We start from the raw sequence: 14,205 nt of genomic DNA, 5'->3' as shown, positions 1-14,205 counted from the left end.
CATGTAAACAACGCCAGTTGAGGTCTAAATGGCCATAAATGGGTGTCGCTGATTGGCTTAGGCATGCTCACCCCACTTACGAGCACTCAGATTGGCCGAAATTGGCACCCGCGCACACAATATAAACATACCGTGAATGAAAATGTTAACATTAAGTCGAAACTAAGGGGTCATTATGGGAGGCGAAACATTAACCGAAAACCGTTAACCGATATTACGATTAACCGAGGGACGACTGTACCTGGAACGTGGGCTCAGCACAAGTTCTCACAGCAATGAGTGTTTCAAACGCACAGCTGAAAATTACAGAAATAACATATTTTAACCGATGATAATGTAAAATAACTCCAGCCTCATTTAATCTAGTTAAACTTTGTCTTAATTCTATCACTTCATCTTGTTCTGGAGGGTGGAGGGGGACACGGTAGAATGGGCTTAATCCACGGAATTGGGTCTTATTTCTAATGGCCATGGAAATTTGTATCGGAGTTCACTGACCGATATATATGTTGCAATTGTAATTCTATAATTTACTCGAAAACGCTATCAGTGCAATAACTTCCGCACAACTCCATTAATCACCATCCCATTGAATTTCCAAGGATGTCTGCGTCTCGGGCCGAAACACTCGTTTATATCACTCCTGTAATCACTGCAGTAATACACTGTATCACTTTCCTGTGCTTTCTTGTGCTACCTCATGATAACTTCCATGTAATTGTCTCCACTGCGCTATTGGCTGCTTCTGCTGTAGCCTTCAGCCCCATCCTGGGCACTCTCCGGAACTACGTTTTGCTTCCGCCTCGTGAAGCCCAGGCGTCCACAGATCCCTCCGATCCGCACACTCCCACTTCTCACGATCTTTCACTCGATTGGTTGCCCTAGGATTCTGTCCTCCAGTCGACAGTCTCAGTCTCCTTTCTTGCCACAGCTTTACTCTGACTGGACCGTATTCAGATCCTACCCATTTGTCAAAAATATACGCACACGCGGAGTTCTTGCATGGTAACCTTCCTCTGTCACCCTGAATTTCGTTGTCGGAGGGACCTGCCCATGCAACACACCAACATTGTACATTTAAGAGCAGCACCATCAGCACCTCAACCACATTCATCGTCATCCGACCTCCGAACCTCGGTAACAACAGGAATGCAGCAGTCCTCTCCTCTGCAAAGGTCACGCTCCCTAACGAGGTCACTCAAGCGGGCAGGGCATCTGAAAAGAGAGGCTGCGCACGATTCGGGCTGGCTCAGAGCAGTGAGACGTTGCATTGAACTCTCTAAAAATGAGTCTCAAATCCGGCATTGTCACCGAAAAAACGACTTGCCGTGTTTTCACAGCTAGGGAACGACTCCTGGCAATGCGGTGAAACCTGCGTAACTTCACGCAGCGTTAGCCATTATTAGCTGCAGCAGACAGAACACCTTCACGTGTTAAGCTTGCGGCTGTTTGGCAACATGTACATCCGAACGAAGTTATTACACACGCATTGAGAATGGTAAACGTGCAAACTTCATAGTTTCTAATTCACGTATTTTGCCCTCCAAGCAACCGCGAAGGCAATGAAAGGTCGGCGGAATGAATGAACGCGTGACGTGGGAAGCTGGTGTGGCACGGGTGACGATGCGACGTGCAAGCGGGATTTGGGGGAAGAGGTGGCGGAGGTGTGGAATTGCCGTAACGGGTGAGGAAAAGTGTAAAGAGAGGGTCAGGTATGGTGCGTGTGGTGGAGAGGGAGTGAAGTTGTAAGAATAGAGGTGAAAGGTTGGAGTCGAGGTGATTAATGTGAGGTGGAAGGCGCGCGCCGTGAAAGCGTTGAATGTAAAGCTGCAAGGACGAGTGTCGGCATGGATCGCAACGTGGGAGGGAGGAGGGAGTGCATGCACCGCAGTGCGGGTGGTGTCGAGCGTGGAGGCATGATTGTAAAGCGCGCGCACACAGAGCTGCGCCTTTTGAGAACACCTCCACGTGTCTTCTATTTACTTGTTGTGTTTTACACAACATGATCATCGTCACTGTTTCTGAGTATGGGAAAATTCTGGTAGAAATTATTCCGTCGCTTTCTGGAGTGGAGATGCAATCAAGATAGTGGTGGCACAGGGATCCACACAGTGCACTATGGACCTGTCAACCCAAGTTTGATTTCTGACCATGGCTAACATCAGTCGCATTTTATATCCTGGGCATGTCCTTCTAACCAAAACTGACAGCGCAGTGGTTAGCACGCTGTGCTTTCGACCTGGCAACTTGAGTTAAGTCCCTGGGCATGGTTAACATCAGAGCAAAGTTATATATCGGCACGGTGGCGAAATGTTAACTATCTCACCTGGTATACAGGAGGCCATGGGTTAAATCCCGACCCTGACAACTGTATATTTGGAGTTTGCGTGTCTCTCTCCTCGTGGTCGCGTGGATTTTTCTCCACACTTAGAAACATGCATTGAAAGTTTTTGGCTGCTCTTAATTTCCACATGATAAGCCACTTCGTTGAGCTGTCATGTGTGCCCAGGTCGCTTCGAAAAAAAGAGCTATATAGCTCAGTGGGCCTTACCTGGTAAAATAAAAATAGTTTATAGTGTAGTTTCAATATCTGAAACGGCCCCATGTACGCCCTTCACCAACCCACACTTGGCCATTGATCAGCGTGAAGTCTGGTCAAATAACCACCTTGATCGGCACGGCATGGTAAAGGCCTTCTTATTGTAGTTAATTGACAACGGGTCGTATATAATTTTTTATGTATTTATATACCTTGGTCTCAATTAAAAAACACAGGGTTGGTTTATTTATTCATTACGATTATTCTAACTTGTCCAGAAAGTCCATTGGTGTAAAATTTCCAGAAACGTATTCTTTTACTAAATTCAACAAGGTAATTAATCGACCTCGATTTTTCCAGGAGGAATGTGTGACGCACCATTCCTCACTAAACCAGAGGCCAATCATCAGCAATGGGATGAGTAAAGGCCTTTTGTCACGGGCGGCGACACGAACTCGTAAGAACACCACAGGGACACAACACAGAGAGAACACAACAGAGACACAACGAAGTGAGAACATCACAGAGACACAACCCACAGAGAATGCCACAGAGACTCAACATAGAGAGACACAACAGGGACACAACACGAACTAGACAGAACACCACAGAGACACTACACAAAGTCCAGGCTACCTGGCTAAACTAGTCCTGAGTCCAGGGAATGAGCACACTGGTGGCCATAGCAGCAGCCCTGGACGATCCCTCAGATCCTTACTCCAGGCCAGAGTCCCCTCCCAGGAGGCGGCAGTAATATAATGAGGATTCTACCAGTCCACGGTGCCGCCAGATCGGCAACAGGTAGATCCCCTGAACACCTCACATGGTGGACAGTCACAGACAAATATTCACAGAGCACGTGGCTGGCCCAGACCCACAGACCATCACTCCCTAGAATACCTCCTAACATCTACAACTCCCAACATTTACGACTCCCAACATCTACGACTCCCAACATCTACAACTCCCAATATCTACGACTCCCAACATCTACAACTCCCGACATATACAACTCAAAAGAAAGATGTGAACTCTAACCAGCTGTATCGCACGGCTCCGCTCTGAGAAGGCACTAGAATCCACCCCAGACCCCTCAGCTTCAGGTGGAATGCACAGGCGTTTACCTGATTCATTGTAATTCAATGTTAGTGGCATCATCAAGATTTCCGCCAGCAGATGGCTCAACTGAAATCTGAGCAGCTTTGCAGGAGAATAAGTCTAGAGAGAACTGAGCCCTGGTGCATTGTTGTTGTTGTGCTCTGCATGCATACTCCAATAATTATAAAGTAACTATTTGCACGTAATACCTGAACATAACAAACATGGCACTGGCATTAATGAGGCATTGTACTTTATTACAACCTTACAAAAGGCAAGTTGTGCGTACGTCTCACAGTCCTACGCCTAAGTGTTGGTAATGGTTTAATAAATTCCTCCTTGTGACTACCGTCGGCATGATCGCCGTGAGTTGGTGTCCAAGGCAGTGCACTCTGTGCGCGCGTTGACGAGTGTCCTCGACTTTGAGTGGCTCAAGTGGGCCATGTTGACTAACTTCTCACAAGTAAGTGGCTGTGGGATGATGATCGGGTAAGCGATTTGTAATTGATGCCCATGTTGAACAATGTGTGGGCCTCCTGGATGCGGTGTGATGCGGAAAAGGATTGATGATATCGGTGTATTGTTGGCTATGGTGTGTGGTTAAAGGAAGCAGAAACTATGGTTCAGTAAATTGTTGAGTTCATTGTTTCGAGAATAATCCACCACTGAAGGTCACAAGAACAGTAACTATGGTAGTAGCAATTGACCGCTGGTGAGCGAGTGACTGGAATACATCAGTGATTCTGGATCATTGATCAACCTGACTGCCTTACTCAGAATTCTGTCTGTAACGTTTCTGGCATTTGAAAACTAACTGTAGAATATTCTGCACCTTTAAGTTTTAATCGGACTGAAATTTATATGAATATATATGAAGAGAAGACATCAGCATGTGCAGGTAGTCTTTGCAGGTTTATTTATTTCACCCCAAAGAGACGGAACACCGCGTAGGAAGATGAAGCGCGAAGTTGAGAGTAGAAGAGAAAGAGTGCCCCGTGCCAACGTCACTGCCTCCTTGCGTTTCCTCGGCACCCACTTTCTACTCGGCAGCCAATTGGAGAGTTGCTGGCTGTTTATGGCCATTCACTTTGATGTGTATGTACGTATGTTGAACTTATTTCACACCGTACATAACCAACCGTGCTAATCGGAGGTGCGGAGGGAGGACAACAAACTACTCCTTAGCCAATCGAAGTGTGCCCGGGCAGCCGCAGAGCCAGTTGAAGACACTTGCCGTGCGTGGTTCATCTGTGGACCTTTAGTAACCAGCGGCAGCAGCAGTAGTGGCAGCAGGTGTCCTCCTCTAGGCTGGTGCCCCCCTCTAGAGCAGCCGCAGGTGCCCTCCTCATCCTCATCATCACTGATGATGTCATTTCCGTTCGCACCAAGACAGAAAAGGCCTTTTACCCCACGTCAACCTCTCACCCGACCCCACCCCGTATAAAAAAACACTGGTGAAGAGATGACGTTTACCGCAGTGTATGCATGTATGTTTAACTTTTTTCGTACCGTACGTAGCCAACCGTGATAATCTGTGGTGCAGGATGTTGTGAGCCGGTGGTATTGTGGGTATAAAGAGCGCTACAAGCAGTTGGCGCTCGTCAAATACTGCGCCTTTTAAGAGCGAGTCGGAGACTCGGAAACGCTCGACTGTTCCTTCAGCATACGCTGAGCGTTGGACGTTTTTTTTGTTGTTCTTGCGACGGTGGGGAGAGGACGAGGGGGTGAGGCTGGTATGGGCCAGGGCCGGGCATTCGACATGAAAAGGACCATGAAATATGGAAAACAATAACACAGAAACGATTTGTCTTGTCGATGTTGATTAATGCCGAGAGAAGACAGATGTTTGATCTGAGGAAGTACAAACAACACGCAGCAATATCAGTGTGGGAAAGTTACCTTACAAGGATTGCTGTAGGCGATTGCTGTCGCCCTCTTCTCATTACACGCAAGTTACCACAGATGCTATTTTGTCTCATTGCCATAAGGTGTATATTTAAAGACTGAATGATTATTGCCATGCTCCGTGCCAGCCAACGGGCTGTGTTTCATATGGCAATCCGTACGTATGAAGTGACTGATATGGAAATGAAAGTAGATGCCTTATTTGGCCGAATTTGAGAGAATTTGAAATGTGATGGCCGTTTTAGTTTGCGTATTATTTTTTATAATAAATCGTAAATGTATATTATAAGTTGTTGGGTTTTTTCAGAGCTAATGCTTTCAGTGTAAAAATTATCCATACTAGAAAGTAATATGCAGAAGAAACCACTGGCCAACGGCTTACAGAGACAACAAGAGGAGTATAATCATACGGCAAACATTTTATTTACATACGTTTCTTGTGAAATACATAGTTCCTTCAACATTCGGTTTGGTTGTTTTATTTTAAAACTTGCAGAGGTAATCGCTTTGTGGCTTGGCGTGTGGTGGTGATGGTGATGGCTTAGAGTGTGGTAGTGGTGGCTTTTAGTGTGGTGGTGGTTATGGCTTGGAGTGTGGTGGTGGTGATGGTTTGTAATGTGTGTGGTGGTGGCTTAGAGGTGGTGGTGTCGTGTGGTGGCTTGGAGTGTGTTGGTGGTGGCTTGTAGTGTGTGTGGTGGTGGTGGTGGCTTGTCGTGTGGAGTGTGTTGGTGGTGGTGGCTTGGATCATGTGGTGGTGGTGGTGATGGTGGTTTGGAGTGTGGTTGTGCTATTGGTGGCCTGCAGTGTGTGGTGGTGGTTGTGAACTAGTGTAGATGGTAAGACCACCCCAATTTATAATAATTAATTTAACAATTTATCATCTTCACGCACCTTAGAACAGTGCCTTTGTAGGAGTGCTTTGTCAGGACTGAGCTGTTATCTGAGGTTGCACTGAGCATGGTGCAAGCCAGAGCCATCGCTGCGGGCAGATTGAGTTGCGGCAAACTCAAACATTTACAAAGATATTCTTTGAGAAACGGCAGTGTGAGTGGGAAAAGACTCACGGATGCATTGCAACGTTTCCAAATGTAGTGTACATAGAGAAAAATGTTTACAACTTTTTTGGTGTTGTGTTTTTGATAATTGAAGATTGGCTTTTAAAACTGGAACCACATGGTGAAATTGCTTTCATGAGAATGGGAAAAATGTAAATGGTCATTATTTAAAATAACCCCTTAAAATGTGATTGATTACATAGATTGTACGGTTGTATTTATAGTGGATCTGAATGCACATACCATACACCACACGTGCCCACAAAGCAGAACGATGCGTGAGTGCACACAGCGTAGTTTGGTATATCGCTACACATCGTTGGTGACCAACAAATTAAAGATTGGATCTGGTTATAGCAATATAACGTCTTACACTGCATTTGTAAAGTGGCATTTACTCAATGCGCATGTGTTACGTGATAATGTAATTAAACACACGACATCCCTTCTTTATAAAAAAACAAAGCGATAGCAGGAAGATCCTCTTTTAATTGTGTAACTCATCTTATCCGCTATTGGTCAACGTGAGATACATGATGTATGTGGACTAAACTCTTATCCGCTATTGGTCACAGTTAGATACACGGTGTACGTGTGTTCAAATTATCTTATCCGCTATTGGTCAATGTGAGATACACGTTGTACATGTGCTCAACTCCTCTTATCCGCTATTGGTCACCAAGAGACACAGAAGTACACATGTGTTGTAAATCTGCTGTGGGCACTGCCCTGGTGCACACACACACTGACACGTCGCCATGCAAAGCCTCGCTGGTCACACTTCCAGCAGTGGTGCCGGTCCTTTTCTGCTGCACGGGCAGGGCACACATCACCCACGTTATTTTCCAGGCTGGGCTGTGGCTCCTCTCAGAATGGGGGATGGGGGGAGGTGGTGGCAGAAAATGTGTTGTGTGGTGGGTGGCACAATAGCAGGGATTCACTTGCTAAACGAGAATTAACTTGGATGGGTCAAAGGGACATCAGCACTCCCCTCGCACTGTGACCCTCACCTTCTGCATTGTCAATGACTGCTGTGAACTCTTCTTGCGCAGTCCAGCACATGAGCAATTCTTGGGGAGAGTGTAATGTTCGGTGCGTTTGTTGTTTTGGAATGTCGGAAAGACGTATACATTATGTAGATAATCTCCCATCCACCTGCAGCATCTGCTTTGGACTAAGGTGGAGTCCTGAGGTTATTTCACAGCGATAATGCATCTCACGTGGGGCTTGATTTCGCTATTTAATTTTTCATTTAAATACTAAATCAAGACCTACACAAATAAAATAAAATAAACTTGCAATTACAAACACTGAGATCAACCTGCAGCATCACGCCCCGGGGCCCCCAGGATCTCCTAGCTGCCTATCCCCTCCCTTGAGGCTGCCCCTCTAACCCCGAGCTGGCTGCTTCACCTGCTGCTGCTGCTGCGCCATCAGCTCTCCCCAGCAAAGTGCAGCAATGTGCTGCGTGTTGACGTGGCAGTGAACGCCACCCAAGAACAATGCTTCATTATCACGCTGAACCCCTGACATCCATCTGTCCCTCACACAGCAGTTGTACGCGGCCCAGTTGGCAGCCCTGCAGCTCTCCCCGGGTGCCAAGCTGCACGGGGTGCCGCCGTCAGGCCTGCCCGGCTCTCCGTCTGGGCACCCGCAACTCCACGAGAAGCCCAAGGGCAGCCCGCCTCCCAAACCCAAGGTAGCTCACCACACCTGCGCAGGCCCGCCCACCGTGAGGGCACGTGTTTCTGAATTTAGTTTTTTTTTAATGCCAGTGTGTCTGGAGCATAGGCAGTACTCATTTGCAAGTGTAATAATACTTGATAACTAAAATGTTTGGAATTAATAGTTTCAATTTATGAATCTGAAATAAATCAACTGTTTTTCAATTTCTTACACGGCCTTGTGTTTGTACTCAGCCAGGTGCCGCTGCGGTTGCCTGAAACGTGCAATCGGAAAGTTGCCAAGTTCCGGCATTTAATCCTTGTCAACAGTCAAAGTGATTTCCTGCTGCTCAAATGAGCATTGAGGCGGTGCTCATGTCCCGTTTACAGACCTAAGCCAGTGGTGGAAATTCGACATGTCTGTGGCAGTGTGAACCACTATTGATCTTCCCCACAAAGTGGTGCTCGTTTTATCGACCCTGGAGGGAAGATGGGCTGAGTTGACTCCCAACCAGGATTCGAACTGGAAATCTTCCGATTTGGAGCCATCCGCTCTGCCGCTGGCACCTGGCCAGCTGTAACCCGAGCAGGGTGACTGTTGGCTATTGCTTAGTGGAGAGTGACCACAGGTTAAATCCAGCTAGGAGCGTGGCTCTGGGCGTGATGACCACCGCTTGCTTAAGCAGGATCACACACCCCTTCACTCCACATGCCTACATTAACAATGTAGTGCAAAGCAAATTACATTGTTTATACATTAACTGGATGTTTTGGCTAACAAATCTTCATTAATAAACCACAGTTGATGATCATGTGTTTTCCTCTGAAGAGGGATTTGTGTAATATTTGGTATATTTAGCATAACCTTCAAAACGAAATGGATTGTATTCATACGTAACTATATACTGTACCAGGGCTTTTCAGATTCGATCAAGGTTCCTCTGCTTGCCAACATTGTATCGCATACATTTCGATTTAAAGCTTTCGTGACTGCAGGCATTCATCTTCTTGGTTCTTTCGGTAAAGTCACGTAGAAGGGAAGTAATAAAATAATAAAAATAAAACATAATAAAATAATTCTCACGACGTTTCGGCCACAACGCAAGCAGCCGTCCTCAGGTGAAGAACATGTCTGTCGATAAGACAGAGTCTGAATGACACGTCCTAGGCTTGGAGCGTCTATTTAAGCTGGGAGGGAGGAGGAAGAGCGCCTTGACAAAATAATTTGCATATGAAGAGGAATTTAGCATTTTTATGGGAAATGCAGGAATGCGACTAGTGCTACTTGTGAAATGCGTAGGAGGTGGGCGGGGGGTTTTCAAAGTCATATTATGCCCATGCATTATGCAGGATTAGCAGCATCAAAGGGAGAGGGTAGGGGTAGCATTAATAAAGGGAAGGAATGTTAATAGTATGTAGCTGCAGTAACTAAAAAAACACGTAAAAAGCTAAAGTATAAACTACATAGTATCATCAGTATGCTAAATATACTCTCAATAAGCTGAGCTACTAACCGTAAGTAATACATTACAATTCTAGGTCGCAAAAAATATAATATGCTTCCAGCTAAACTTTTTAAACTTTTTCCTTACATCACACGGGACTATCCCGTACTATATGCTGCCATAGACAAACCCAACATTAAATTGTATACTGTATTACTATACACTACCCTATGTCTTAAAATAATACATAGTGTAATATTACACTGTATTATTCTACCCACCCAACTGTATACCACACTGCTGTATATTCACTATACAATTACGATACTATATATTACCTTATACATTTTATTAAACATTACACTTTAATACTATTTATTATTATACAATATGCTATACACTATACCATTGACCGTCGCGTGAAAGGTACTAAGAGGAAGCAACGAAATATGTCAATGGGAGAGTGGTGGTAGGAAGCTTGCAGCGGAGCAAAGAATCCATTCCCTGCGGAGAATACAAGATATATAGTCAATGTCAGTGAGTGGAACGCGGTCTGAAAGTCACCGTAAACGTGGGCACAATCAGTTAAGATCCGAAATGGTTTATTACGTCCTTCCAATGATTGCTAAGCCGGAATCCATCTTCTCGGTTGAAATTGTCTCTGTGTTTGTATATGTGGATCGCCTCATGAACGAATCTCTCATGGTAGCCAGATGGCTTGCAGAGAACCTTTGTCTTGGAGAAGTCAGTATCATGTGAACCCACTGAATTGTAACAGTGATCTGCCACGGCTGAGGTGTTTGTCCTACCGTGTTTCAAGTCTGCTTTATGTTCACGGATGCGGTCCGAGATATGTCGTTTGGTTTCTCCAATGTAACTGCTACCACACGTAATACAGTATACAATTTAATGTTGGGTTTGTCTATGGCAGCATATAGTACGGGATAGTCCCGTGTGATGTAAGGAAAAAGTTTAGCTGGAAGCATATTATATTTTTTGCGGCCTAGAATTGTAATGTATTACTTACGGTTAGTAGCTCAGCTTATTGAGAGTATATTTAGCATACTGATGATACTATGTAGTTTATACTTTAGCTTTTTACGTGGTTTTTTAGTTACTGCAGCTACATACTATTAACATTCCTTCCCTTTATTAATGCTACCCCTACCCCCTCCATTTGATGCTGCTAATCCTGCATAATGCATGGGCATAATATGACTTTGAAAACCCCCCGCCTACCTCCTACGCATTTCACAAGTAGCACTAGTCACATTCCTGCATTTCCCATAAATATGCTAAATTCCTCTTAATATGCAAATTCTTTTGTCAAGGCGCTCTTCCTCCTCCCTCCCAGCTTAAATAGGCGCTCCAAGCCTAAGACGTGTCATTCAGACTCTGTCTTATCGACAGACATGTTCTTCACCTGAGGACGGCTGCTTGCATTGTGGCCGAAACGTCGTGAGAATTATTTTATTATGTTTTATTTTTATTATTTTATTACTTCCCTTCTACGTGACTTTACCGAAAGAACCACGAAGATTGAATCGCATAGCCATTGCCACTGACTGTCACGCACATTGTCATTGCTGAATTTGGAGGTTATTATATTGGTCCGCAGGGTGGCGGCAGTGGTAACACTTGTGCCTCACAGCAATGAGGGCCTGGGCTCAATTCATGACTTGGGTTGCCTTTCTGAGTGGAGTTTGTATTTTTCTCCCCCTGTTCTGCATGGTTTCCCTCCCACAGCTACCTACAAGAAAACCCCCGATGTGACCGTTTTAGGCCAAACATCCCAATGCCAAAATATTACCTGCAAATTACTCAATTGGGATTATGCGCAGCAATATTGGCCTCTCCTGCAAAAAATAACTTGGCTGCACTCTGCTAAAATAGAGTCTTTGAGACTCAATACGGCTTTCCTGGGTACACAAGTGTAATCATAATGACAGTAATTTCACACTTCCACAAGTCCTCTACACAAGCACTGAAATCCTCGTCATGCCTCAAGTCGGACGCATTGATGATGATATACAAATCATCATCGATGATGACTGACATTACAGCTGCAATAAAATAAGTTCCAGTGTGCGTTCGTAGGTATTATATCCCTTGTGCTGTTAGAATTAGCACGTTCCACTGTTGATGCTGCTGCAAATGAAATTCTGTATTTCGTGGTATGAGCCATGCCGTCGTCCGTGTGTTGTTGTTTTACAGGAAGACTCATCTCAGCCCTTAAACCTCTCGGCCAAACCCAAATCTGGTGAGGGTTCCAGGTCCCCCGACAATGCAGCATCCTCCCCACCACTGCACATGTTCAAGTGCAGCAGCGCCAGCCTCCTACGCAAGCCACCGCCCCTGCCCACCACCCTCAGCTCTCCGCCCAGCCGCACGCTTCCCCTTGGTACGTGTGTGCTGCTTGCAGCGTCTGCATGTGCATCGCTCAGTTCACAGCACCACGGTTTCCAGTCAGTTGAATTTGTTGATTTGTGATCCGGCGCTCACCGATTTGTTCCAGTCACTCGCTTACTCGCCAGCGATCAGTCGCCGCCTCGTCACTCTTCTGTCATTATCACCACGGTTACCGTTCCCGTGAGCTTTCATTATCGTTGATTCCTTCCCTCATGTTGAGGACTCGGTCTACCAGACACTGACTGTTTCATCTCATCCACACGGTGATCAGCCACCACACTGCAGATCACAACACCAGACGCACTCACTCACCCTTCACTCAACACTCACCCACCACACGGAGGTCAAAATGCTTCTCTTTCTGTTTCTTCCCCTTGCATTGCTTCATCACCCCATTCCGAAGCTCTAACAATACCCTTGCTCAATTCAATAAACATGTTCACTCTCTTATCTATTGACAACTTTTTTTATTTTGCTGGCTCCTTTGAGATTTTGGGCCATTGAGCCTGTGCTCAGCAAAGAGTTTGCACCATATTATTGTTTGTCCACGGGTATGCTGAGCGGTGGCGCGGTGAAAACTGCACTTGTTCCTGGTGACGGGGTGCAGAGTGTGGTTGTGAGCACCAAGAGCAATCGGCGAAGGAGCCAGGCCTGAAGCTCCCCATTGCTAGATTGGTACGGCGAGCGAGCATTGGCGATGAGAAAGCCACAGTGCTGGCCCTTGTCAAGGCGGCGTTTAGACCGAGCTCTCGCCATCGCTGCAGGGAGGGGAGTTGTTGTAAAGATGCCCAGCAATAGCATTCTGAGAGCATTTGAGACGAAATCAAGATAATTTTACGTGGGTAATATTTTAAAGGTTATCAGATTTTGAGTTATAGGAAAAGTGTTTGTGTATATAGCGAATGCCGCAGTTCATGAGTGTAAGAAAAACACAAGTGGCATGACAGGAATTGAGCTCAGGGTAAGAGCGCAGTGTGGTAACCGCTGCACCACTGCTCCACCCCCATGAAATATTAACACATCTCACTTAATATTTACCTTGAGTAAACACTATTGAGAAATTACTCTGTGGTTCTTTCGGTAAAGTCACGTAGAAAGAAAATAAATGAAATAATAGAATACGACGTTTCGATTGCAACACAAGCAATCGTCATCAGGTAGAAAATAAACCTAGTAAACTTAGAAATATAATGCAATACAACACAGAGAGTCGGGTAACACAACAGTCAACACCCTACCTGGTTGATTACGTTCTTCCAAAGATTGCTAAATTTGAGAGAGAGACAAAACACAGATACGGAGACACACAGACAGACACACAAGCAGAGAGACACACACTCTCTGTGTGTCTGAAGGAAGCAATGGCACATGGGAAATTGCTGTGTTCTGCTGCCTCCTGCACCCGGCTCCTCTGCCCCCTGTGCCGCCTTCCCAATTTGCCACCAAAAAGTCTCCGTGGCTCCCCCCTCTCTCTGTGAGCTCCCGGTGGCGTTTACTCCCTGTCGCTAGCCCGTCCTCTCCGCTGCGAGCGGCGTGCCTTTGCACGTTGTCCTGTGTGAGACCCACTGCGTGCCGAGTACATTTGCTTAAGTCTCGCCGGGACGCTCATTTTCACCTCCTCTTTAAGCTGCGAGCAGGCCTCTACTCAACAGCTCCCACGGGCCACGCGCACCACAAATCCCCTCTCAAGAGAGTCTATTGTTTTACAGTCAGTTCCCAGACGGACCGACTCGGCCTCCTCTCAGCAGTGCCCGAACTAACTCAGTGTAATTGCCTCATCCCACCCTATTTTAATTTTCTCATTCATCTTTGATATTGGCCAATTATTATCAGCTCCGTATGAGACAAGGAGATGAGGAGCACCCAACTAATCCCCTTGCTCTTGCCACTTACCCACTTCCAACTGCGTTCTTTTCATCATCCCGTGGCACGTTTGTTCCTGCCAGTCATTTACAACATCACACCACGCTGCATTTGCACTTCTGGCATATATGTATGTGCAATAGTTTCTTACTCGACTCGAACTGATTGCTTCATCTTACCGGGTGTGTATTTGTGCATGCGTGTGTTTGTGTGAAGATAGCACAACG

At 45.8% G+C, this 14,205-nt stretch overlaps 1 protein-coding gene across 1 annotated transcript in view; it reads left to right on the top strand.

The window, feature by feature from the left end:
* LOC144720439 (transcription factor SOX-5-like) overlaps positions 1-14,205 on the top strand; it is a 236,143-nt gene that overhangs the window by 171,951 nt on the left and 49,987 nt on the right. The window contains exons 8-9 of the mRNA XM_078597241.1: positions 8,150-8,296; positions 11,921-12,107. Coding sequence (XP_078453367.1) covers positions 8,150-8,296; positions 11,921-12,107 — 334 coding nt within the window. The remainder of the gene's footprint in view (positions 1-8,149; positions 8,297-11,920; positions 12,108-14,205) is intronic.

This window comes from Lampetra planeri, chromosome 8 (genome assembly GCF_965212315.1).
Source record: "Lampetra planeri chromosome 8, kcLamPlan1.2.h2, whole genome shotgun sequence".
NCBI classification, from domain to species: domain Eukaryota; kingdom Metazoa; phylum Chordata; class Hyperoartia; order Petromyzontiformes; family Petromyzontidae; genus Lampetra; species Lampetra planeri.
This window is presented reverse-complemented; position numbering and strand designations above follow the sequence as displayed.